This window comes from Galleria mellonella, unplaced genomic scaffold (genome assembly GCF_026898425.1).
Source record: "Galleria mellonella isolate WM207_F2 unplaced genomic scaffold, CSIRO_AGI_GalMel_v1 utg99, whole genome shotgun sequence".
In the NCBI taxonomy this organism is placed as follows: Eukaryota; Metazoa; Arthropoda; class Insecta; order Lepidoptera; family Pyralidae; genus Galleria; species Galleria mellonella.
In genome coordinates this window covers 2,760,336-2,787,924 of record NW_026442184.1, presented here as the reverse complement: position 1 = coordinate 2,787,924, position 27,589 = coordinate 2,760,336, and the positions used below count along the sequence as shown (strand labels likewise).

General features: G+C 34.8%; 2 protein-coding genes across 4 annotated transcripts; both read right to left on the bottom strand.

Moving 5' to 3' along the window:
• Nucleotides 1-65: 65 nt before the first annotated feature.
• On the bottom strand, nt 66-14,608 carry LOC113516608 (cytochrome P450 9e2-like). Of its 2 annotated transcripts, none has more exons than XM_052903019.1 (11): nt 14,462-14,608; nt 13,244-13,446; nt 8,965-9,128; nt 8,399-8,536; nt 7,644-7,846; nt 5,538-5,673; nt 4,085-4,180; nt 3,235-3,456; nt 2,144-2,244; nt 1,434-1,602; nt 66-723 (listed from the first exon to the last, which is right to left on the bottom strand). In XM_052903019.1, the coding sequence occupies exons 2-11, from the start codon at nt 13,441-13,443 to the stop codon at nt 554-556; spliced, it is 1,599 nt and encodes a 532-aa protein (XP_052758979.1). In that variant the 5' UTR covers nt 13,444-13,446; nt 14,462-14,608; the 3' UTR covers nt 66-553. The 2 variants fall into 2 exon arrangements, with proteins under 2 accessions (XP_052758979.1, XP_052758978.1); XM_052903018.1 differs by lacking the exon at nt 14,462-14,608 and adding an exon at nt 13,867-13,995.
• An 841-nt stretch (nt 14,609-15,449) lies between these two features.
• Nucleotides 15,450-27,209, bottom strand: LOC113512748 (probable cytochrome P450 9f2). Of its 2 annotated transcripts, XM_052902991.1 has the most exons (11): nt 27,064-27,209; nt 23,123-23,325; nt 22,192-22,355; nt 21,778-21,915; nt 21,495-21,697; nt 21,062-21,197; nt 20,532-20,627; nt 18,536-18,757; nt 16,557-16,657; nt 16,100-16,268; nt 15,450-15,816 (listed from the first exon to the last, which is right to left on the bottom strand). In XM_052902991.1, exons 2-11 carry the CDS (start codon nt 23,320-23,322, stop codon nt 15,650-15,652), a joined length of 1,596 nt encoding a protein of 531 aa, XP_052758951.1. In that variant the 5' UTR covers nt 23,323-23,325; nt 27,064-27,209; the 3' UTR covers nt 15,450-15,649. The 2 variants fall into 2 exon arrangements, with proteins under 2 accessions (XP_052758951.1, XP_052758952.1); XM_052902992.1 differs by lacking the exons at nt 22,192-22,355; nt 27,064-27,209 and having other exon boundaries at nt 23,123-23,303.
• Between the last annotated feature and the right edge of the window lie 380 nt (nt 27,210-27,589).

Here is a 27,589-nt window from a genome sequence, read left to right as displayed (position 1 = left end):
GAAATACTTTATGCGTTGCGCATGCGCACCTTTTGAGAAACAGGAAAATAAAAAAAAATATCAAATACATAATGTAAGACATTTTATTAGACTTTTATGAGATTTACAAAACGAGAAGATTCTTAAATTAATTGTTTTTTTTTTTTATATGGCTATGTTATTCGATTGGGTCGTCAGTTCTGAATTGATTTTGGTAACTCGTTGATTGCATTCGGTGGCGTGTTTTATTTATTTATTTATTTAAGGCAAACAAACAGCTAGAACAATACATAATTATATACTTAAATAGTAATTTGGTAGACACTAAAGTTTGCACAAATATAATATAAGTGAAGGAAACACAACATTAAACAATATTAAATTAAACAATACGATATTAAACAAAACTATTGAAAACTACAGCAACATTGTCAACATTTTGTGTTCCTATGTCCAGCAGTGGACTGCACAAACTATCCAGCGTATACCGATAGCGCAGGCGGGGTTAACATTCCATTCTAATCCATTTAAAAAAAAATACACAATTTATAATGATGAACAAAAGCCAATCTGTTTAGCTCTGTCGCACTTTCAACCGTACCCAGTGGCCCCCTTTGATCCGAATGTTGAAGGTTCCCGTTGCGAGTTCTGCTGGTACAGGGGTTCTATCACACGGCGTCACTTCGATGTGCTGTAGCACTTGGTACAGCATTACTTTCAATTCGCACAACGCGAATCGTGAACCTGGTAAAAGTAATTGATATAAAAAAATTATATATATATATATATATATATATATATATATATATATATATATATATATATATATATATAATTATTTACAATAAGATTTGTAAATATTTTCGTATGTTTTGATTACGGATTTGAATATAATTAAGCTTATAGATTTTTTCTTTTTTTTTTGTTATGTTGATTTATGAGAGATTATATTTATGAGAGAATTCCAATAAAATAGGAATATTTTTAGGGTTCATCACCAAAATGGTACAAATAAAACCTAATAGTGCGACTTTATTCGTCCGTCCATCCTTCCGAACGTCCGTCCGTTTATCACAGCGCTATATCTACTATTTTTTTTATGCAACTTGGAATGGCAAACAAGCTGATAGCCCATCTGATGAAAAGTGGTAACCGTCGCCTATAGACATGAGCAGAGTATACTGTTTCGCCCAAGATACTTCCCCATGCGTTGCCATTCTTGAGGACTCAGGTATTATTCCTCTGTACCATGTAAATTCACTGCCATATTCCACCCTTCACACCGAAACACAGTCATGCAAACACAACTGCTTCACGATAGAAACACGAATAGGACAGAGGTGCCCAAGCAAACGATTTTTGTACAAAGTCTCCCTCAGGTCTTAATTTTAAAGAAGAAATGAGCAGCAGTATGACTTTAATTAAAAAAAAAATCTACTAAATGTAAATATTACCAATGCAGTTCCGAGGGCCAATTCCAAACGGCAAATAAGAAGAAGGAACAATGTTGTGTTTATTTTCCTCAGAGAACCTCTCCGGGTCGAATTTCAATGGATCCGGGAACAGCTTTGGATCCCGATGGAACGCCCATGCCGGTATCATAATGCCTTCACCTTTGCGGATCTAGGAATGACAGAAATTAATAAATTAAACGTACAAATAAATTTATATTATTTTAAGATAAGTGAGTTATAAACTCTCATTGAAGTAAATATAATTTAAAATGCGATAAATAAATGTGTGTTAAAAACAAACTAATTATTTTGATGTAAAAACGAAAATACTAGATCGATTTTTATGAAATTTCTATAAGACTAATCTGAAAGTATATCCTTTCAGACGAAAGAAGAATTTTCCAAATCTGTTTTTTTTTATACAACTGAGAATGGCAAACAAGATGACGGCCCACCTGATGGAAAGTGGTAACCGTCGCCTATAGACATCAGCAGTACCATGGACATTACAGAGTATACTGTTGCGCCCATGATACACCCCATGCGTTGCCATTCCTGAGGACTTAAGTGTTATTCCTCTGTACCCAGTAAATTCACGCCATATCCCACCTTTCAAACCGAAACACAGCCATGCAAACACAATCTCTTCATGGTTCCTCCACTTGACCTGTTTCTTCATCCAGGTTATATTCATTTTAAAATTTACTTACGATGTAATCTTCAGTAGCTTTGCTGTTTGGTTTTCCCATGTTATAGTCTTTAACGCAGATTCTGTCAAATCCAACGGCTGGAGTCCATAGTCTAAGCACTTCTGAAAATTGAAAATGGTTTCTTGAATGACTGAATTTTTATTATATATATATATATATATATATATATATATATATATATATATATATATATATATATATATATATATATATATATATATATATATATATAAAAAAATCATAATTACAAGAAGCAAGATGAAGAAGCAACAACGAGCGGTCTTATCGCTACATAGCGACCTCTTCCAGGCTACCTACCTTATTATTATATTTTATTATTATTATTAATGAATGGGTCATCCCTTCTTTTCCCGTGAGAGTCGGACAACAGCTTCCCTCTTAAAACATTACCAATGCCTAACTGCGATTGCTAACTCGACTGCCAGGGAGGGAAAGGGATTGTTAGTAATGGAGACTGAGAATCCCATTGTTAGCAATATACCCTCTCAAGTTGACCTCCATGTGGTTCCCCCTGGAAATATTCATGGTTAATTCCTGATTAATTCATCATGATGGGTAAATTAACCTGCATTTATTCTCACTTATCATCTTCCACTGGTGCCTCGTCAGTGTATACCGATAGCGCGGGCGGGGTTACCAATCCATTTTCACTCATCAAAAAAAACCCGACTGCCAAGCATAAAGGGGGTTACTGGCAAAACCCCCTAACCCCCTTTATGGGGGAGGCCTATGTTCAGCAGTGAACAGTCGGGGGAAAAGGGATTGTTAGTAATGTGGTCTAATGAACCCATTGCTAGTAATATGCCCTATTAGGTCGACCTCCACGCGGTTCCCCTGGTAACCATCGTGGTTAATTCTAGTGGAATTCGTCACGATGGGCTAACTGACCTTCTTCCGTTCTCATCACTCACTGGTGCCCCGCCAGCGTATACCAATAGCGCAGGCGCGGTTACCATTACATTATCACCCATTAAAAAAAATCAGTGAACAATTCACTGATATGATGATGATAATGATGATAATCATTAATGACAAAATATAAAACATTTTATAGTAATCATCTTTCTTACCAGAAACAACCATATCTAAATATTTCATATTTTGTACGCTGTTATAATCAAATTTGCCTTCATTCCTGGCATTGTTTTCTCTAATTTCTTCCACCAGATTCTCTTGAACATCAGGGTTTATGGCCAGTTCGTGCAATGCTAACGACATTATTGTGGACACTCCTTCAAATCCAGCTATGAAGAATATGGCCGCTTGGGCTATTATGTCGTTTTCTGACCAAGCTGACGAGTAAAATTATAATAAGGATTGTGTTAAAAAAATTTGATTTTTATTGTAGAAAAACCAGTTATTTTCATGTACAAATTAAAATATTAAACCGATTTTATAGACATTTCTACTGAACTGAATCTGTGAGTATATCCTATAGCAGAAAAAAAATATTTCAAATCGCTTTACTAATGACGGAGTTATGAGATAACAAACATGAAACAATACAAACTGAGTCGAGAACTTTCTTCTTTTTAAAGTCGGTTGAACAAATGCGTTGTGATGGGTCAACTGACTTGACTTCATTCTCCCTTATCATCCCTCACTGGTGCCCTGCCAGTGTATACCGATAGCGTGGGTTTGGTTACCGTTTTATTATTATCCATTAAAGAAAAAACAAAATTTATATAATTTTGAAATAAATCTATTAAAAATTTAGTACATATTGGTCTTTACAATAATGATTTCACTGTGAACCCAATTTGAAATTTTAAATTTAGATATAAGGCTAAAATAATGGAGTGTCAGAATCGATCACAATGCAGCCCTTTTTCTTTTTTACTTATAGACACACGATTCCACTTTCTAAATTCAAATATTTATTTATTTATTTATACATATGTTATTATTTAATATTTTTACCTCTGTCCACAACATTTCTTCCGACTGACGACTCTTCCACCGTGGCGAATCCAGCATTGGCGTCACGTGTGACTCCATTGTCGTGGGACAATTTCCCTGTAAATATAAATTAATGAAGAAATAGATAATAAATCAAAATTTGAGTCGTTTCTGATTCGTCATTTCCATGTTAAGAAATAGGTTTTATTTCTTAATATGATATTATAATTTGATAATTTCACGAAATTATTATTTTAAGGACCAACATAAACTAAATTTATTGTTGGAAGTTTTGTAATTACACATTATATTTTAATGTAATTTTCGCCGGTTTAATTTTGATGTAATTTGGTAGAGAAAGCTGAACTAGCTTCGGGATCATTCTAGTCCCTTAATCAACAGCCCGAGGCGCGCAGGCTGGCGCTTGCGTCACAGCCGCTCAAGATTTTAATTACACGTAAGCTATACTGGTAGTTAATACATTAAAACTAGGGGGAAAGGGATTGTTAGCAATGGAGTTTGACAGCCCCATTGCTAGTAATATGCCCTATTAGGTCGACCCTCACGTGGTTCCCCCTGGAAACCATCGTGAACAATTCTTGTTGAATTCGTCACGATGGGCTAACTGACCTGCTTCTTCCTCACCTATCATCCTTCACTGGTGCCCCGCCGGTGTATACCGATAGCGCGGGTGGGGATACCATTCCATTAACACCAATTAAAAAAAATACATTAAAACTAAATTTATGATCATTTTGACTTAAATATATTATAAATATAGTTAAATATTTGTTTTGTTTTCAAAAGTTCTTTATTTATCATAAGTGATTACAAATATAATAAATTCCAATTTACGTAAGCCTTGAATTTACAATCGGCCATAAATCGTTTGGCGAGTAATATACAATCCTTCAAACATTTAAAATAGAGATACAAGTATCTATAAAATAAACACAAAATGCACATATTTGTAAATTATGCATAATAACAAAACTTAAATAGTTAAATATTGGTCCTAAGAATAAAGATCTCGTTATATTTCAATTTCAAATTTAAATTTAAAGATAGGTTTCGAAAAATTATCTTTCATAATTAACATCACTGTATCGATTGTTATTGACGTAAATAATCAATGATTATAGAACTCTGAAGTTTCTCTAATTATAGATATGGTATAAAAAAATCTAAATGCTTTTAAAATAAAAAAAAAAAGATAATTTGCACCTAAAAATTTACAATACTAAGAATATTGTAAATTTTACAGCTGTACAATATTGCTTACAATCATTCTGTAGGCGCTTGCTCTGAATGTAACGTTCCAATTTTGAATTTTGTATTGGGTTAAAACAAAAGATACAATAATTATTTTAGAGATGTTTCTAGAATATTAATTTTGTAAAATCATACATTTTGTACACTCGTGTGAAGCCGGGTCGGATCGCTAGTTAAGTAATAAATACAAATGTATAAGTACCTTTCTTAGCTTCCATAAGTAGGTGTATCATATCAGGTCTGATGATGTTATGTTGCTCTCGATAAATCATTGTATCTCGTACTAAGTTTTCAAAGAAACTAGACGTTTTCGAACTGAAAAATCGAATTTTTAATACCTGAAAAAAAATATGCTTTTCTAAATTATGTATTTATTTATTTAAATAACTTTATCGATTAAAATTGCCGTGTCGGTCCCGGCATAGAATGGCACACCCCTTCCTTTCCTATAAGTGTCGTAAGAGGCGACTAAAGGAATTTAAGGTTGTGCGATGGGCAGCAGCGTCCCTTTTAAAACATTCCCAAAGGCCTAACTGCAGTTGCCAACCCGCCTGTCAAGCGTGGCAATTACTGGCAAAACTCCCCCTCAAAGGGGAGGCTTATGTTCAGCAGTGGACAGTTAGGCTAATATAGCGTTATATTTGTTTTATGTGTTACATGCCTTTTTTTTTTCGTGGGTGAAAATGGTATGGTAACCCCGCCTGCGCTAACGGGATACGCTGGCGGAGCACCAGTGAAGGGTGATAGATGAGAATGAAAACAGGCCAGTTAGCCTATCATGATGAATTCATCAGGAATTAACCGTGATAGTTTGCAGGGAGATCCGCGAGGAGGTCAACCTGGTTGGGTATATTGCTAGCAATGGGATTCTCAGTCTCCATTACTAACAATTCCTTTCCCCCCATATACATGTATTAGACCTGCTGATTATATTCTCCCCTCCTTTAGTCGTCTCTTACGAAACCCATCGAAAGGAAGGGGTGGCTCATGCTATGCCGGGACCACATGGCAAATATAGCATCAAAAAATATGAAACTAATACAATTATATTGCCCCAACCCCATTACTAGCAATTTGTCTTATTAGGTCGACCTCCACGTGGTTCCCCCTAGAAACCATCGTGAACAATTCTTGTTGAATTCGTCACGATGGGCTAACTGACCTACTTCATCCTCACCTATCGTCCTTCACTGGTGCCCCGCCGGTGTATACCGATAGCACGGGTGAGGTTTTTTTTTATGGGTGAAAATGGTATGGTAACCTCGCTTGCGCTAACGGGATACGCTGGCGAAGCACCAGTGAAGGGTGATAGATGAGAATGAAAACAGGTCAGTTAGCCCATCATGATGAATTCATCAGGAATTAACCATGATAGTTTCCAAGGAGAACCGCGAGAAGGTCGACGTGGTAGAGTATATTGCTAGCAATGGGATTCTCAGTCTCCACTACTAACAATCCCTTTCCCCCCGCGCGGGCGGGGTTTCCATTTCATTATCATTCATTAAAAAAAAATACAATTATATAAATTGGAGTATACCGGGATTGAATTTTTAAATTAAATTTTTAAGGTCATATACATTGAATATGCGTCTATTTCGGTAGTTGACCTCGACTCGGTCACCCATTGACTTTCCTGTTGACCTTCCTTGTTAAAGATGCGACGACATCTTGTCAAACGATCTATCAAAAGCTAACGTAAGTATATTACGATTTACGATATTCCTACTAGTTGGTAATCTGATTTGTTTATTATTATCAAGTTCATTTTACTTTTTTTTTTTTTATACAACTTAGAATGGCAAACAAGCTGTCGGTCCACCTAATGGAAAGTGGTAACCGTCGCCTATAAACATGTGCAGTACCATGAACCTAATAGAGTATACTGTTTCGCCCACAATACCCCCCATGTGTTGCTATTCCTGAGGACTCAGGTGTTATTCCTCTGTACCCAGTAACTTCATCATCATCATCATCATTTATATAGTTATAGTTATTATTAAATATTGTGTCCCCAAAAAAACTGATTTCCTTTTATCTCTTTTACTGTGTATTATGTGTATGTTTTTTTTTATTGTAATTTGTGTGCTGTAAGTAATGTAAATAAATTATCTATCTATCTATCTAAAAAAAGAGAGCAAGACAGGTAGGGGACGACTATTCTGTATATCTTTGTTCTCCTAATACGACATAACCTGGAATAGAGCTGGCTGAAAGAGAATACATAAAATAGATGCCGTGACAAGAGGAAACTCTTAAACAAAAAAAATTAGACGAAAAAATTTTAAAATAGGCTAATACAATAACTCACTTTCATTATCATCGGAAAAGAGTTGAATGCGATAAATTTTATGAATTGTACAAAATTGAATTGGGCTGCATCTTTGCCTTTCTGATAGAACTCATTGTTCTCTTCCTTGTGCGAGTTGAGTTTAATGCCAAAAGCGCAAGATGCAATCACGTCATTGGCGAATCGAGTCGTCAGCTCTTTAGAGTCGACATCTATATAGTGACCTGAAAGATAAACAATCATCGTCATCAACAAACAATCGTCTACTAAATCACTGCTGAACATTGCCTCCTCCTAAAGGGGTGTTTTGCCAGTAGTTGGTAGGCGAATTAGCAACCGCAATTAGGCTTTGGTGATGTTCTACGAGAGACGCTACTGCCAATCCCTCCACTATTAAGTTCTCTTAGTCACCTCTTACGACACCCACGGGAAAGAAAGGGATGGTTCATTCTATGCCGGGACCACACGGCGATATATGTTTATTGTATCGATTATAATATCAATACAAGTAAGGTATGTAGTAGGCGACGTTTACCACTTTCCATCAGGTGTCAGCTCGTTTGCCATTCTAAGTTGTAAAAAAAATTAAAAAGGGACGAAGAGGTATTTTCAGGGTCGACAATGTGCGCGTAATGCTCCTGTTATTGCACCGGTCATAGGCTACTGTAACTGTTTACTGTCAGGTGAGCCATATGCTTGGTTGCCAATTCAGTGGTATAAAAAAAACATATAAAATAAACTACTAACTATGTCTCGTCATAAGTTATAAGGTATACCTTTTGTATCTTGAATCTTTGTTTTTAGAGCTTGTATCATCTGCTCTCCGGCTTCCACCATGAACGGCACCATCAGACGCATCTTAGAGCTGGTAAACGCTGGACTTAAAGTCGATCGCATATCTTTCCATTCTTGGCCTGTAGATAATTTTTAGATCATTTTAATGAAGTTCAAAAAGAAAGAAGATTCTCAATTCAGTTGTAATTTTTTTTTTATTTTATTTTTGTTTGTTACCTCATAACTCCATCGGTTCTGAACCGATTTTTTTTTATGTGTGAAAATGGTATGGTAGCGCAGGCGGGATGCCTGCGCTAACGGGATACGCCTGTGGAGCATCAGTTATAGGTTATAAGGGTGAGTTATAGGTTATGAGGGTTATCTAAGGGTGATAGATGAAAATGAAAACATGTTTTCATTCCCACCCTTTCATTCCATTTTCACCCATCAAAAAAAAAAAACAAAAATGCGGGTAGTATACAATTTAGTTATCAGTGGTTATTACAATAAGCTCGCCACTAATACAATAAATGTTTATTCTGATCATAAAACAAATATTGATTCTAACCTTTCATAGAGAATAAGTTTCTCCCGAAGAAAGGATCGTTGTCTTGGTCGACCATAGTTCGATGATCCAAGAAGTATTCGAAGTCTTTGACAGCAATTTGTTTTATAAGTTTCAAGTCCCTTATTATTAAGATTGGTTTAAGAAACTCATATTGGCCCACAAACCTGTATAAATAACAAAGAATGTATATTAATAATTGATTTTCTATACTAATCCCAGATAGCAAGGTGACGTCTTTTTTTTTTATATGACTTAGATTGGCAAACAAGCTGACGGCCCACCTGATGGAAAGTGGTAACCGTCGCCTATAGACATGAGCAGTACCATGGACATAACAGTACACACACATACTGTTTCGCCCATGATACCCCCCATGCGTTGCTATTCCTGAGGACTCAGGTATTATTCCTCTGTACCCTGTAAATTCACGCCATATCCCACTCTGCAAACCGAAACACAGCCATGCAAACAACTGTTTCACGGTAGAAACACGAATGAGACAGAGAAAGCAATCGACTTTTGTACAGTCTCCCTCTGGTCTGCGACTCAGATAAGACGTCAGTTTTAAATCATTTTAGAGTCGGTGACTGAAATTGGACGTCTGTATGACGAATAATTGCTATCTAAGATATTATAAAAAGAAAAGATTTTATTATTTATTTGTTTGTTTGTAATAAATAAACTCAAAAACTACTCATTCGATTTAGCAACTCAATCGTATTACGATTAATCAGCGAGTAATATATGTTATTTATTATTTTCGAAAATTATATTTATTCGTGCAAAACCAGGCTGAGTTAACAGTCAAATATAATGGACAAGCTTTATCCTGCCAGTTCTGAAATTCCTCACAAAAAATAACTCCCCAATTTCTTAATTTTTTTTTAATAAATAAAGATGAGTTAGTACTGTATTATCATGCTATACAATCGTAAAGGGTTATAATTAGGGTGAAATTAGGTCAGTTGGCCCACCGTGATGAGTTCGCCAGGAAATTAAGAAAAATGAAACGACGTGGTATTTTTTAATGGGTGAGAATGAAATCCCCGCCTGCGCTATCGGTATACGCTGGCAGGGCACCAGTGAGGGATGATAGGTGACGATGAAAGCAGGTCAGTTAGCCCATCGTGACAAATTGCACTAGAACTAACTACGATGGTTTCTAGGGGGAACCAAATAACCGGACTTGATAAGGTGTATTGCCAGCAATGGGGCAGTTAGACCCCATTACTAACAATCCCTTCCCTCCCTAACGTGGAACTTATTGGAGTTCGATATGACTTCATTTATACCTGTAATCACTTACAGGTTTCTAGCATATCTATACCAATAATGCAGGTAGGGTTTTTTTATTTTGATGGGTGAAAATGGTATGGTAACCCCGCCTGCGCTAACGGGATACGCTAGCGGAGCACCAGTGAAGGGTGATCGATGAGAATGAAAACAGGCCAGTTAGCCCATCATGATGAATTCATCAGGAATTAACTATGATAGTTTCCAGGTGCAGGTCATTCTATTCTATTTTGATCATTCTATTTTGATCAATTAAAAATAAAAAGCGGGTCAAGTGCAATAAAGTATACGCTGTCGGGGCACCAGCGAGGCAGGTCAGTCAAGTATGCAAGCTGAATTGGCAATGGGCTAGTCATACAGCTCTCAGAACCCTCACGTGGAGCAATAAACTCAAATGCATTGCAGGGAGTCAATGGATGCTTGTGGCTTAGGACCGTTCCTTATGGCAGTCTATGGGGCACGCCTATGTTTAGCAGTGGATAGACAATGGCTGAGATGATAATTTTTTTTTTATCTACATCTACACTAGTCTACATCTACATCTACACTAATATTATAAAGAGGAAAGATTTGTATTTTTGTGTGTATATTTGTAATTAATAAACTCAAAAACTACTTTGCCGATTTCAAAAATTCTTTCATCATTAGAAAGCTACATTCACCCTGAGTAACAGGCTATATTTATTGCTAGAAAAGATTAATATCCCTAATCTTTTCTAGCAATAAATCCTTAATAAAACTTTATTAACGTAACTGAAGGTGTAAAAAATGCTATAAAATATCTTTTGTCGCGTGCGCTGCGGCAACTATTGGTGATAGAACAAAAGTATGTTCTATAATATTGAAGAAAATATCAATAACCACAAAAAACTTCGCGATACTATATGTCCAACTATTATCGTTGTCACAATAACCACTTCTTACATTTTAAAAGTTGATAGAAATACCGACCAAAATTACACCATGTTATTCATACTTCTGTTTAAATCCTTATTCAAATAAAACATATTGTTATCGAAAGTGTTTTAATTTATGTTTTTTGAATTGTATACTTTTTGAATTGTTCAAATCGGCTATTCCATTCAATAGATATTACGAATTTAATAAGTCATAGAAATAGAAAAAACAACGCTGTCGTGTATATGTTATTCGTACCTATTTTAGCGGTGCGGGAGAGGTGCAGGTGGGGGTGGGCACACCTATGAAATAGGTAGCTAGGTAGGATCAGATAAAAATGTAAAATGTTGTAAAAATGTCCACCCGTGCGAAGCCGGAACGGGGCGCTAGTTTTTTTTTTTTTAATGGATGATAATGGAATGGTAACCCCACCCGCGCTATCTGTATACACCGGCGGGGCACCAGTGAAGGATGATAGGTGAGGATGAAGCAGGTCAGTTAGTCCATCGTGACAAATTCAACAAGAATTGTTCACGATGGTTTCCAGGGGGAACCACGTGGAGGTCGACCTGATAGGGCATATTGCTAGCAATGGGGCTGTCAAACTCCATTACTAACAATCCCTTTCCCCCCACGGGGTGCTAGTTATATAATAATTTAAGTTCTAAATACAAATATTTATTTTTAACTAGATATAAATGATTATATTTATTTATAATTATGTATTTAGTATCAAGAAAAATACTGTTATCTCACTGACATTTGAACTCCTAATCATTGTAGACCTCAGTATGCTCATACTAATCTATATACACTATTCCAAGTTTATTTTAGGGTTCCGTATCGAATTGCGGATTCGATTCCCACACAGAACAAATATTTGTATTCATTAGTATCGTTGTATTGCTAACTATTTTTTGTATAATATGTATATATTTATTTTACTGAACTAGGTGTTATCTTAAGTGTGGACTGAAAGAAGATGTAGTGACAAAAATCGAAAAAGGAATGTTGCGTTGGTTTGGTCATTTGGAGAGGATGGATGAAAGAAGAATTACGAAAGAGATTTATCGAGCAAGAATGAATGAAGATGTCGGTAGGGGCCAAATTGAAAGTACCTGTAACTGGCGAACGTGTATGAAAAGATTGATAAATGTGGAAGAATCGAAAGAGGTTTGTTTGAATCGAAGCATTTGGCGTTCCGTTGTTTCTGCTTATCCTAATGGGAGACAGGCGTGACAGATATGTATGTATGTGTTATCTTGTGGAAGTCCAATATCAATAGTTATTTGATTAGAATTATTTAATTTAATACCATTACCATTAAACATTATATTTTAATGACTGCGGGTAAATCTATGAGTTTTTTTTTTTATGGGTGAAAATGGAATGGTATCCCAGCCCGCGCTATCGGTATACACCGACGAGGCACCATTGTATATGGCACAATAGGATAACTTTTAAATTATTGAATATACTTTGTTGATTTATTTATTTATAACAACAGATTACAAACATAACTTTTAACAATAGAATACAACAATAGCATTATAAGTTTGCAGTCCAATTATAGTTGTACTTAACATTCACAGAGATGCAACAGAATAGGTTAATTTTTAATACAAAAAAGAATGAATGATAAAAACTACATACAAAATAAGAATTAAAAACAAAACTATCAAACTATGCTTATAAACTATTAGGTTATCAATTACTTATTTAGTACTGAACATAGACCTCCCCTGCAGTCGAAGGTTTTGCCATGTGTTGCCACACTTGGCAGGCAGGTTGGCAACCGCAGTTAGGCTTTGGTGATGATACAAGAGGGGCGCTGTCTTGCCCATCCTTCGCTCCTAATTTCTCTTAGCTATCTCTTACGACACCCACGGGGGAAAAAGGAATAAATTTATTCATATAATTCCTAAATGTTCTCGAGTTAATTCTCTAATTCTTAAATTGATTAAATATAGTTCCTTTTTTTTTTTAAATTATAGTTAGATTTTTTCTGTACCCAATGGCCACTCGAACCAAAGCCCCCATCAGGCCGGGGGCCCGTGAGATTATGCTCGCTTTGCTTTTTGCTACTTACCTCTCATCAGGGAAACTGTTATAATATCTATTTAAATCGTGCGCCATATGGTCGAGCCTCAACACGATTCTGGCCATATTGCCTAGCAGTGGGATAGGTCTGAAGTGCTTCACACCATGTTTGCTGAATCTTGAGTATACACGGCGGAAGTACAATGTAAGAGCGGCGATAAAAATCACCGTCCAAAGCAGGAGTAACATGATCTGAAAATTGATATAAATTTAATTAAAATAGCTGGTCTGGTATGAGCGTGTGATACGCGGGGATGAGGAGCATGTTTTAAATAAGGAACTAAGCATAAATGTGGATGGCTATAAAGGCAGAGGAAGACAAACGGAGACATGGATGGACTTTGTGAAAGATGATATGGCCAGAATGAGAGTGAATGCGGAAATGTCTGCGAATAGAGAAGAATGGAAGTGGAAAACAAATAATAAATAATTATTGGAGGATAGAAATATGATAATAATGATGATTACGACAATATTAAGGTTATTAACCTCTTGTAAATTTTACAATTATTATCTAAACTTACTATATCACAAAAAGGAAAAAAAATTTTTTTGTTTATAATAGATAAACTCTTAAAATAGTAAACCAATTTTATGAATTCTTTAACTAACCAGAGGGAGATTTTGTACAAACGTCATTTGCTTGTGTACCTCTGTTCCATTCGTGTTTCTACCGTGAAGCAATTGTGTTTCGGTTTAAAGGGTGAGATATAGCACTGAAGTTATAGGGCACAGAGGAATAACACCTGAATCCTCAGGAATGGTAACACATGGGAGGTATTTTGAGCGAAACAGTATACTCTGTTATGTCAATGGTACTGCTCATGTCTATAGGCGACGGTTACCATTTTCCATTAAGTGAGGCGTTAGCATAACAGAGTATACTGTTACTCCCATGATACCCCCCATGCGTTGCCATTCCTGAGGACTCAGATGTTATTCCTCTGTACCCTGTAAATTTACGCCATATCCCACCCTTCAAACCAAAATACAGCCATGCAAACACAACTGTTTCATGGTAGAAACACGAATGCGACAGAGGTATCCAAGCAATCGACTTTTGTACAAAGTCTCCCTCTGGTTATAGGTGGCCTATTCTACACACACACGCAAACATACACACACACACATACACACATACAAACGGTGTATATATTATGTATAATAAAATAAAATATAATTCAATTAGTATGTCACGAATATTTACCACAAGAAATACGTATTTTATGTCTTTTTTTAAAGAACCTTATTTGGAGTTAACACACACAGAGTAAACTAAAATAAAAAAAAAACAATATTTGTTATGTATTGTCTATATCAGAGTTCAAATAACACTGCGCAAGACTGAGTTATTGATGATAAATTTATCCAATTAATAATGTAGGTACCAAGTGACGCAATAGGCAGTGAAAAAAAATAATATGACACTGCAAACCACCGCGACGACGGACTTTTTGTTCCCGTACAAAATTGTCCTTAGAACAAAATAATTAATTAACAATAATAATAAAAAAAAAAAAACAAATAAAGTAGTTTATTTTCTTCACAATACCAGAAGTACACATCTATTATTTATTCATTATTTTTAAAGGTTACATAAGTTAATGTATTGTGAAGAACTGGTGTCTGAAGTAGGATAAACCTGTGTTACAGATCACCAGGTCCTCATCCCACGGTTTTGGCACTAATATACAATTTGCTCTAATTATGAATATAATAACATTGCTGAAGAAGGGCCAAATTAAAAGTACCCGTAACCGGCGAGCGTGTATGAAAAGATTGATGAATGTGGAAGAAGCGAAAGATGTTTGTTTGAATCGAAGCATTTGGCGTTCCATTGTTTCTGCCTATCCTAATGGGAGACAGGCGTGACAGATATGTATGTATGTATATACTTAAGGTTATATAACAGATATATCCTACATACACTTACACATTTATTTATTTATTTATTTTATTCTTTATTGCACAGTAAAATTTTGTACAAATGGCGAGCTTAATGCCATATGGCATTCTCTACCAGCTAACCATTGGGTAAAAACAGATTCTCAAATTCTTATTAACATTGTTTAGGATTTTTATTATAGTATATTATGTAGTATTATAGTATAGTTGTATAAGAGAGAGTAAAGAAATATTAAAATATTAAATTAATATTTAAACATTATAGAGACAGAGAGAGAGAAAATAAACACTTTTAGATAAAAATCATATATTTATGTTAAATGAATTGTAATATAAGTATCATTATATTATATTATAGTATCAATATTTTATATTGAATACAATTTTAATAAAGTTATTATAAATTTTCGTTATGATGTAACATATTGAACCTTGAATTTGAAATTGAATTTTTTTTTTTATTATTATTTATATTTTCTTCAGTCTTCCATTATGATCTAATCTTCAGTCGTATCCAGTGGCCTCCTTTTATGCGAACGTTGAACGACTCGGTGCTGAGCTTGGTCGGTATACATGTTTTTTCACACGGCGTCACCTTCATATGTTGTAGCAGTTGATACAACATTACTTTCACCTCGCACAGAGCGAATCTAGAACCTGTAAGTATTTTATTCTATTTACATGATACTGGTAGTTTATGTTTTAATGCATTAAAGAGAATTTGTAATACAATATATTTTTATTTAGAACAAAGGACATTAGAGGGAGACTTTGTACAAAAGTCGATTGCTTGGGTACTTTTGTCCCATTCGCGTTTCTACCGTTGTTTGCCATTCTTAATTAAGTAAAGTAATTCCTGAAGTTCTATTAAAATAAATTATAACAAAATGCGTCTTTCTGTTCAAACTTATTTAAGAAAAGACAAAATTTGGTAACTCACCAATACAATTTCTGGGTCCCAATCCGAAAGGCATGTATGAGAAAGGATGGATATTGCGTTTGTTTTCTTCGGAGAAGCGTTCAGGGTCGAACTTCGTGGGATTGGGGAAGAACTTAGGGTCCCGGTGGATAGTCCACGTCGGAATTGTGACACCTTCACCTTTTCGTATCTGCAATACAAAACGTTTTGAGGAAACTGCGTTTAATTTGTCTTGTTATATGTTAAATTTCGTCGTACGTAATTATTTATATAATACAATCACAAAAAAAAAAAATAGTAAAGAATTTTTGCTACTTTATACTGTAATTTCGAACTATTTTTATGCTATTGAAATTCAAACTTTCAGTTATAGCGTAATAAGAATCTTATTGCATGAGTAACATTTTAGTTCACTACCTAAACCTCTGTTAATTTTTTTTTTATACAACTTAGAAAAGATGTATTAATATTTATTTACAATGTAATCCTCAGTCGATTTGTTATTAGCCTTGCCCAAGTTATAATCCTTGTTGCATATTCTATCCGTGGCAATAGCTGGTGGCCATAATCGTAGTACCTCTGAAAAAAAAAAAAACATATATATTATCTGTTATATGTTATTATTTGTTTGTTATAAATATTGACTATGTAGTTCCGCCATAGAATAGACCACCTCCTCCTTTCCTGTGGGTGTCGTAAGAGCCGACTAAGGAAACGCGAGGGATGGACAGCAGCGTCCTTATTAAGACATCTCTAAGGCCTGACTGCGGTTGCCAATCCACCTACTAAGCGTGGCAACTACTGGTAAATTCCCCAAGGGGGAACCTTATATCACATTAAAAATATTACCAGTGCCTAGTATGTATATATATGAATTATGTATATTTGTAAAAACGCACCAATATTTATTTGAAATTAACTGTAACGTAATTGATTACTATCGTAGAAGATTCCCAGATAAACTGGTGTTGCCCGCAATGTCAACAACATTATATAGTGACAGCTGTTATCCAATGGCAATACGGGTATACAATAAGTTACCTTTAGAAATAAAGAATCTTCCGATAGAAAGATTTAAATCAAAGTTATTTCACAATCTCTAAGAAAAATGCTATTACACAGTTATTGAATATTTAAATGACAAAAAATATAATAAAAGATGTAACGTATTATAAAAATTACTTAAAATATAAACCATCTTATATATAAAATTCTTGTGTCATAGTGTTTGTCACCAAACTCCTCCGAAACGGCTTTACCGATTTTCATGACATTTTGTGTGCATATTCGGTAGGTCTGAGAATCGGGCAACATCTATTTTTTATACCCCTCAATGATAAGGGTGACTCACCCCTAAAAATTTTTTCTTTTTGACAAAATTTTTTATTTTTATTTAAATATGATTTAGCATTGAAAAATACATACAACTTCAAATTTTCACCCTTTTACGATCAACCCCTGTTTTTTAAGTGCGATTTTTATATTCCGCAATAGGGCTGCAAGATGCCAATCGTATATAATAATTCTAATACGATAAATTTTCATGTATAGTTCTAAAAATAATGTACATGGTAAAACAACGTCTGCCGAGTCAGCTAGTTATAATATATAATAATTTGACATAAAGAATATTGCAATTTGGAAAATGTTTGGTCTTTATAATTGTAATATAATGTAGACTAATAATAATAATAAACTCTTTATTGCGCACAATAGAGATGTATACAAGGAGTATTTATACAGAATGTGCACATACAAAAGGCGGCCTTATCGCTAGAAGCAATCTCTTACAGACAACCTGGCATAAAGAATGGATAAGTAAAGAGAGGAAGGTAGATGGCGCAAGTCAGACACAGTAAATACATAAAAGGAATCAAACAAAATGCAAAATATTCTAAATATAAAAATAAGATTACAATACATAAACATACATATATAATATAAATAAAATACATAAACATAAATACAGTTTAACATTTGCATACCTGTGCGGGGTGCTGCATGTTATGTACCTGTATATGTAACTTCTTATTATACCATGTATCATGTAGCAAGCGAATAATAATAATAATAGTATTTTTTTTATTTCAAACTTTTTGGTCCATTAAATATTTATTAGTAACAATATTCTTAAAAATAATGTTACTAAATTTACATACAAAATACACATACACACACATACACACATACAATATATTAAGCATTATATATCTGTATAGATAATCACCGCTGCACAATTCCATTGGAAATTGCGCAGCAGCGATTAACGTACACACAGTGCAGCCTGCTTGCTGTCATACTCAATAAATATTTCATACTCAATAATAGAATAAATATGATTTGATTTGATTTTGATTTATATTCATCAGTGATATGATGATATGATGATGTTGATGATGAATTTATTTTTATGAAATCATGTTTTCTCACCGATACAAATCAAATGCATATCCTCACCTGAAACTACCATGTCCATGTATTTCATGTTTTGAATCGAATTGTAATCAAACTTGCCGCCATTTTTTATCTCATTCTCTTTGATCTCCTGCACAAGTTTCTCTTGTACATCAGGGTTGATTGCCAACTCGTGCAGAGCGAACGCCATAGCTGATGATACAGTCTCGAAGCCGGCAAGGAAGAATAAAATTGCTTGTGCTATTAAATCACTGTCCGACCAGACTGTAGAAAATTAAATACCAGGTAATTTGAGAGACAGTGGGGTCGATTTGAGGTGTCAGTTCTATGAACCTACTTAATAACCTAACATAGAGGGAAAGGGATTGCTAGTAATGGAAATTAAAAATCTCATTGCTAGCAATATACCTATCCAGGTCGACCTCCACGCGGTTCCCCCTAAACTATCACGGTTAATTCCTCACGAATTCATCATGATGGGCTAACTGGCCTGTTTTTATTCTCATCTATCACCCTTCACTGGTGTTCTGCCAGCGTATTCCGTTAGCGCAGGCGCAGCTACCAATCCATCCAACAAAAAAAAAAAACCTAAGATAGTGATTTTTTTATGCAACATATTTTAAGTTGCAACAAGATGACTGCCCACCTGATGAAAAGTGATAACCGGCGTCTATAGACATAAACAGTACCATAGACATATCAGAGTATATTGTTTTGCCCATAATACCCCTCGTGCGTTGCCATACCTGAGGACTAAGGTGTTTATACCTCTGTAGTACCCTGTAAACTCACTGCCATAGTGATTTAGTAATTTCGTGAAATTACTGCTTCATAGACTGTTATAAATTAAATTAATAATAACATTGACTTAAAAACTAGCTGTATCACGTGACTTCGACCGCGTGAACCAGTAAGTACATAAAATATCCATTGTGCTATAATAAATAGGACCTGTGTATCAAACTCTCAAATCCGTTAAGTGATTTTTACGTGAAAGAGTAACATCTATCCAACCTTACAAAATTTCTTATTTAGAATATTAATATAATGGTTTTAAGATTGAAAATTTCGCTGCGGTATCAAATTGTTTTAATTTTACTGATAACTTAATAGATGGGTGTCTAAGAAGCAACTCCACTATCTGTCTAAATACAATTTTTTCTCCTGATAATCTGCATCGGTATATTAGCAATACTTTAAAAAAGAATCGTGAATGTAATCTGTCTAGCAATATACTCTGTCAGGTCGACCTCCACGTGGTTCCCCCTGGAAACCATAATGCTGAATTCTAAGTGTATTTTTCACGATGGGCCAACTGACCTCCCTTTTCGTTCTCACCTATCACCCCTCACTGGTGTCCCGCCAGCGTATACCGTTAGCGCAGGCGGGGTTACCATTTCATTATCATCCATTAAAAAAAATATGTATAGCTTTAAGTTTTAATTATAATTATATGTATAAACGTACGTATATAAATTTACTCTGTTGTTAAGAATTCTTAAGTTAAAGTGACTACAGATGGTGAGTGAGTGCTCAGTTTGATCCTTTGATAAATCACTATGTACCTATCATTTGTGTGATAATTTTTATAATAGTAATAAGTCCCATACCAAACTAATAATTTTACTTGTAAAATATACTTTTAGTTAATAACTTACTAAAAAGTTTCTAAACAACTAAAAAGTTGTCTTCTTTTTTTTTTATATCACTGAGGTGGCAAACAAGCATACGGCCCACCTGATGGTAAGCGGTTACCGTAGCCTATGAACGCCTGCAATACCAGAGGTATTACGCGCGCGTTGCCGACCCTGAAGAAACCTCTTTACTCCCCTTTTGAAGAACCCCATGCTGTAGTCTCTTGGGAAAACCTCGGCAGGGAGCTCATTCCATAACCTGAGTGTTCGTGGGAGAAAGCATCTCTGAAAGAGTTCTCACAAAATTTTAAACATTGTAAAGAGTAGTAATATTGGACAGAGACGAAAATGATCAATCTCCTTTTTAAAATATCAGTCAATAACGTTGCTCGAGAGTTCGTTACCTCTATCTATAACTTTCTTTCCGACCGATGACTCTTCAACGGTAGCGAATCCAGCATCCGTGTCCTGTGCGGTCTTGTCATCATATTTTAGTTTTCCTGTAAACAATGAATTTAATTAAAAAGTGGCTATAAATGGGCAGCTTTACATAATTATTACGTCATTTAAAATTTATATAAAATACCAATAAAAAAACTTACAAAACAAATAAAATGGAATAATTAAACATATAGTGATTGAAATTACAAAATAAATATTAATAATTTATAATAATAAAATAATTTAAAAAACATATCAAGCTCATAACTATGTAATGTGTAATGGGATATTATTAACGTAAAAGTCGCTTAAAGAATTAGTAACAATAATTCGCTAAAATAAGAGTCTGCATCGTTTATATATACTTGAAACTAATATTTTTGTTTTACTTATAAAAATTAAAACTTAGTCGGTATATAATTAAAGCAAAATTGTTTATGAACAAAAAAAAAACGCCAATATTTAAATAAATACATTTGTGAAATAGTAATACCCTTTTTAGCTTCCATTAAAAGATGTATCATATCTGGTCTGATGATGTTATGCTCCTCCCGATTTCTCATCGTATTCAGAACCAGATTCTTAAAAAAGCTGGTCATTTTCTCAGTGAACAATGTAAATTTTAGTTTCTGAAAATATAATATTTAAATTTATAATCATGGTTTGATTACTATTAGCTTATGATATTCCATATAGCTTGGGCAGCTTTGGCTAGAGTTTATTAAAATCCATTTACAAGATCAGTTTTTAGGATATGAAATCCTAACTGAGTTATTTACAATAAAGAAATGTTAACATTGGCCACTTTATATTTTAATCTTTTTCCGCCATTTATAATATCGATCATGTCAATAAGGCTTTTAAGGAAAGAATATTCTGAATGGCACGACTGTATTATATTTTTTTAAACATCTAAGAATACTTACCGCCATAAGTTTTGGAAAGCAGATGAAACAGAAAAATCTAAGCATTTGAGTATATTTTAAATTTGTAGCCTCTCTTCCCTTCTGATAAAATTCGTTATCTTCATCGATGTGCGAGTTTACTTTAAGCCCAAATGCACAAGAGGCGATGACGTCATTGGCATATTTAGTCGCCAAATCTTTGCTCTCAATATCGATGTAATCAACTAAATCGGGAAAGAATGACTTTAAAATCAGAGACTAGAGAAAATCTTATAAGTAATCTTTTAATCTTTTAAGTAATTACCATCTGAATCTTTGATCTTAGCTTTAAGAGCTTGTATCATTTGATCTCCAACTTCGACCATAAATGGAACCATCAATCGTATTTTTGAACTGGTAAACGCTGGACTTAAGGTTGATCGCATATCTTTCCATTCTTGGCCTAAAAAAGTCCCGATTATAGAATTATAGTTATTATAAAATTCTAAATTTAAATTAAAATAGGAATTCCTTTTCTAAACTGCATGTTGTTTTTCCTTCCTTTTTAGTTAGCAATCTATAGGTTACCTTGACAATTAGTCGTCAGTCCTCTGTATCAAATATTGGTATTATCAGATTAAAAGTAGCAGAATAAAATAATAATTTCAACGAAGCAATCATTGATATAGATTCTCGCAAAAGGACACCTAATTGAATAATTGTTAACAAATTTACAAACCTTTCAATGAAAATAAATTTCTTCCAAAGAATGGATCTAATTTTTCGTCTATGAACACTCGGTGATCTAAGAAATACTCAAAGTCTTTAATAGTGATTCTCTTTACCAAATCAAGATCTTTTATCATTATTTTGGGTGTTAGAAATTCGTAACTTCCTATAAACCTAAAGATGAAATATATGATATATTAAAACTAGTATTTGAAAAAGTTATTAGTGTACGCGGTATGCAAACATGTGTTGATGCTAGAAGGATCCTGCGGCAAATAATCGAACAAAATCTGGACGTGTATTGTTGGATGCTTCATCTATACATTACGGCGATGTACAATGATTCATTGCTAATGGTATAAATAACGTATATAATAGTAATAAAAGCGAGGATAAAAACGGCGGTGTAACTTGTTTTAGTTCTTAACAAAGATTTGTAGCGATTTGTATATTACGAACTTAGATTATATAGATAGTGTCTCCATACTAATGCTTAGAGAAAAGCGGGTCAACTTTTTCATACAATTTTGCGTAATTAATAGTTATGAGTACAACCTTTACAACTTGTATATTTATTTTGTCTTATAATTTCTACATCTTTTTAATGCGTAAATGCTTGTTTTATTTATTAAATAATTAAATATAGATACATCAAGATACATTGTATGCGTAAGTATATATAACATTGATAAAAAATATGAGTCAGCTAATTTGACAATTAGCTGACAAAAAGTTGATCCGTTTTTGAGACTGAACGCTCTATCTATATAACCTAAGATTATTAGTTAACGGAATCAATTAACAGAACATTAACTAATTCTACATTAAATTATATAAATAAAAAAAAAATTAAATTGATTATTAAAATAAAAATTCCATTATTCCCCTTTTTGTATCTGAAAAACTATTAATTAACTGATCAAGCTAGCTAGCTCGTTAACCTTTCATCAGGAAAGTTGTCGTAGAATCTTTGAAGATCATCCGTGAAGTGATTGATCCTCAGAATAAGTTTAGCCATGCTTCTCAGGCTCTCGCTGGTTTTCAAATGCTTTATATCATGTTTGGAGTATCTGGAGTGTATTTGACGAAAGTAAAGCACCAACGCTGCGACAGCCATCACGAACCAAATCAGGAACAACATAACCTAATTGTAAATAAATTGTTAGATATTAATATTCTATTTATGGTATACGTATAGATCATCATCATCATCATCATCATCATCATATCGGCTGTTATCTTTCCACTGCTGAACTTAGTCCTCCTTTATAGACTGCCATAAGGAACGGTCCTGAGCCACCTGTAGCCATCGACTCCCTGCAATGTATTTGAGGTTGTCACTCCATCCAGTGGGAAGTCCTCCTGGACTGCGTAAAGTAAATGATGATGATATAGCCGTTAATTGTCCACTACTAAATGTAGACCTCCTCCATGGAGGGTTTGAGCAGTAGTCGTCAAGCTTGGCAGGCAGGTTGGCAACCGCAGTATGGCTTTGGTGATGTTTTACGAGGGACGCTGCTGCCCATCCCTTGATCATTGGTTACCTTAGTCATCTCTTACGATACGGGAAAGGAAGGTGTGACCCATTCAATGCTAGGATCATACAGCGATATTTTGTAACTCGTAAAAATAATAAGTTAAGTATATCCATTGTTATGATGAACCAGCTAACTAACATCCATATGGTAACCCCCAGGGGTAGAACCCAAAACACTCAGATCCGAGTTAATTCAGAAATGTTCGCTTTCTAAATTGACCCGACCAGGAATCGAACCCGGGGACTTCATTTACGTAAAGCAAAGTGTCCACTATTGTACCATGGAGGTTGTCATATATTTTATTTGTTTCCAGAAGTGGTGTCTATTTTATTTCTCCAAATCATTTGAATTCCAAAAAAAAAAATATTTAAATTTCAATAAAATAACAATAGAACCAGATTAGATATACGTAAACCCAGTCGATTGTAGATTTGGAGGAAAAATCGTATGACATATATAAGAAAATAGAATACATTCGGATCATTTTTTCTATTTTAACCGGCATAAAGTGGGGGAAAGGGATTGTTAAGAATGGAGACTGAGAATCACTAGCAATGGAAGATTGCCCCCTGGAAACTATCATGGTTAATTCCTGATGAATTTATCATGATGGGCTAACTGGCCTGTTTTCATTCTCATCTATCGCCCTTCACTGGTGCTCCGCCAGCGTATCCCATTAGCGCAGGCGGAGTTACCGTTACCATACCATTTTCACCCATAAAAAACGGACATAAAGTATAGATGGTTTAATTTTTTTTTTATTGATATCTCATACCTTCCTTAGTTATAAATCGATATAGAAAACTTTTCTTTCATCTCAAAAGATATACATTCAGATTAATTTTTAAATTATGGTTTTGCTTAACAAATGGCTCAATTATAAGTAGTTTTTTTTTGTGGGACACAATCTTAAATTATTAAGTTTATATTCATTTATATTGATTAAATGTAGACAGATATACTAATTCACAATAAAATATGACCGTTAAAGGGTCAATGTTTACTTTATCACCTATTTATCTCAGTGAGTTCATTTACACATAACTGCGCACTACTTTGATGACTTAAGGCCAAGTACATTATAGCGGGTATTATGTCATCTGTGGCCAAGGTCATCGAGCCGAAGTACCTCAATTTAAGAATTCATTGTGTCAATTTTGTTCGTTAAACAAAATGCAATTTTGCTTCTACGCCAGAGCAGACACTGAGTAGCATGTATCCTTAGATTATATAGATAGAGTGTCTCCATAAAAATGCTTCGAGAAAAGTGGGTCAATTTTTTCATACAATTTTGCGTGATAAATAGTTACGAGCGATTAATTTTTTTTTTTTTTACAACACAGGGGGCAAACGAGCATGCGGCTCACCTGATGGTAAGTGACTACCGCCGCCCATGATCACCCACAACACCTACGGCATTGCAGGTGTGCTGCCGGCCTTTTAAAAAGAAATATGCTCTTTTCTTGAAGGTTATGTTGTCATATCGGTTCGGAAATACTGCTGCTGGAAGTTGATTCCAAAGAGTGGTTGTGCGTGGGAGAAAGTGCCTTGAAAAACGCACGGTGGAGGACCGCCACTTGTCCAGATGGTTGGGATGAAATTTTAGTTTATGGCGGGTTGTACGATGGTGAAAATCTGCAGCAGGTATCAATCCGAACAATTTTTCAGAGCACTCCCCATGATAAATTCGGTAGAAAATGCACAGAGATGCAACATCTCTACGCAGTTCCAGTGGGTCGAGCCGGACAGTAAGACGCCGATCGTCAACAATTCGAGCTGCCCGACTTTGAATGTGGTCTAACGGAAGGAGTTGGTACTGTGGCGCTCCTGCCCACAGGTGAGAACAGTATTTCATGTGTGGCCTCACTTGAGCTTTATATAGTTTCAGGCGGTTTTCTGGCGTGAAATACCGTCTCACCCTATTGAGCACCCCCAACTTTTTGGAAGCTATCTTAGCTTTTTCCTCCAGATGACCGCAAAACTGGACGTCGCTAGATATATCGACGCCAAGAATCCCCAGACTCGACTTATTATCGAGGGAAGTGCCCCGAAAGTAAGGAGATATATATTATAACTTCCATATTTATTTTGTCTTATAATTTCTAGATCTTTTTAAACCGTAATAACCTATTTTATTTATTAAATAATATGTCAAGATGGAATGTATGTGTAAGTATATAGAAACTGTTAGAAAAACGAGTCAGCTAGTTTGACAGTTAGCTGACAAAAAGTTGACCCGTTTTTTAAACTCGATTTTTTTTATACAACTTAGAATGGCAAACAAGCTGACGACCCACCTGATGGAAAATGGTAGCCGTCGCCTATAGACATGAGCAGTACAATGGACATAACAGAGTATACTGTTTCGCCCATGATACTCCCCATTCGTTCATTCCTAAGGACTCAGATGTGATTCCTCTGTACCCAGTAAATTTACGCCATATCCCACCCTTTAAACCGAAACACAGCCATGCAAACACAACTGCTTCACGGTTGAAACACGAGTATTTGGCTGTGTAGTAAATTATATGCTATTAAATGGATGGCCATGAATGATCCGCGACGGAAGTTCAGTTTCAGAAGGCAGTCATGCGGCTCTTGCATTTTCTAACATATAGAGGCTGTAATTTGTTGAGGTTTTAAATTTTTTCTTATCACACACAAAGATAAAATATAGCTATTTGTTTATTAAATAAAATAGCCCATATTACTCCTTGTAATAGATTTTCCCAAATGAAGACATAGATAAAAAAAAAAATCCTTGTTTTTTTTCAATGTCCTGTACAAGGTTGTCTGGAAGAGATTGCTTAGCGAAAAGCCCGCCTTTTGTGTCACTACTTATTAAAATTTACTGTATTTATTAGTGGCGCAATAAAGTGTAAGTAAATACTTATTTAAGTATCTATTTATATAAGTATTTACTTATTTACTTAAGTAAATAGGCCACTCCTTTCTTTCCCGTGTGTGGAAACTACTAACAAAACCCTCTAACACCAAGGGAAAAAGGGATTGTTAGTAATGGAGACTAAGAATCCGATTGGAAGCAATATACCCAACCAGGTCGACCTCCTCGCGGTTCCGCTTGGAAACTATCACGGTTAATTCCTGATGAATTCATCATGATGGGCTAACTGGCCTGTTTTCATTCTCATCTATCACCCTTCACTGGTGCTCCGCCAGCGTATCCCGTTAGCGCAGGCGGGGCTACCATACCATTTCCACCCATCAAAAAAAAAATAAACAAACCCTCTAACGCTCCCTTAATCTTATGTTCAACAGTGGACAGCTAAAGGCTGAAATAAAGATAATTAGAAGTATTGGGATGCGAAGTTGATAATACTCACTGGAGACCAAGAATATTATTTATTTATTATATTTTTATAGTAATTATTGTCAATTCACTAACACAAATAACAATCAAGTAATCAAGTGTGTTACGCTGTCTGACGATCGTTACAGTACGAACAACACTGCGTACTGTCGTAAACAAGAACCAAGGTGACTTATTAGACCAGGGATTGTCAACTTTTGTATTAGATATATATAGCTAACTTCATTACGAATAAATGAAACAAAATTAATGAGTACAAAAAAATATCGTGCCATCGATCAAATTGTTTATAATTACTCCTCTCTATCCAAAGATTGCCCGAAAGATATTGCTTTTAGCGATAAGGTCGCCCATTGTTTTCTCATTGTGATCATCTCTTGTAATTGTTTATATTTATAATAAGTTTACTATTGTAATCTTTTGAAGGAAACAATAAAGAGTATCTATTTATCTATCTATAAAGAGGGTGATCCTCTTTTAGGATACTATTAAAAGAGTTTTTTTTGTAAAACTAAAACTTTATAATGGCTTTACTGACT

Bases quoted from the DNA above. Each gene is read 5' to 3' on its own strand.
- LOC113516608 (XM_052903018.1), bottom strand. From the start codon at position 13,893: ATGACGTTTGTACAAAATCTCCCTCTG. The intron at 4,181-5,537 runs GTACTTATACAT...TTATATTTACAG, and splicing joins ACTTATGGAAGCTAAGAAAG to GGAAATTGTCCCACGACAAT. The intron at 2,245-3,234 runs GTAAGAAAGATG...TTCAATTTTCAG, and splicing joins TTTAGATATGGTTGTTTCTG to AAGTGCTTAGACTATGGACT.
- LOC113512748 (XM_052902991.1), bottom strand. From the start codon at position 23,322: ATGTTGTTCCTGATTTGGTTCGTGATGGCTGTCGCAGCGTTGGTGCTT. The intron at 22,356-23,122 runs GTTAACGAGCTA...TTTCATCTTTAG, and splicing joins GACAACTTTCCTGATGAAAG to GTTTATAGGAAGTTACGAAT. The intron at 16,658-18,535 runs GTGAGGATATGC...TTTTTTTTTCAG, and splicing joins CATGGACATGGTAGTTTCAG to AGGTACTACGATTATGGCCA.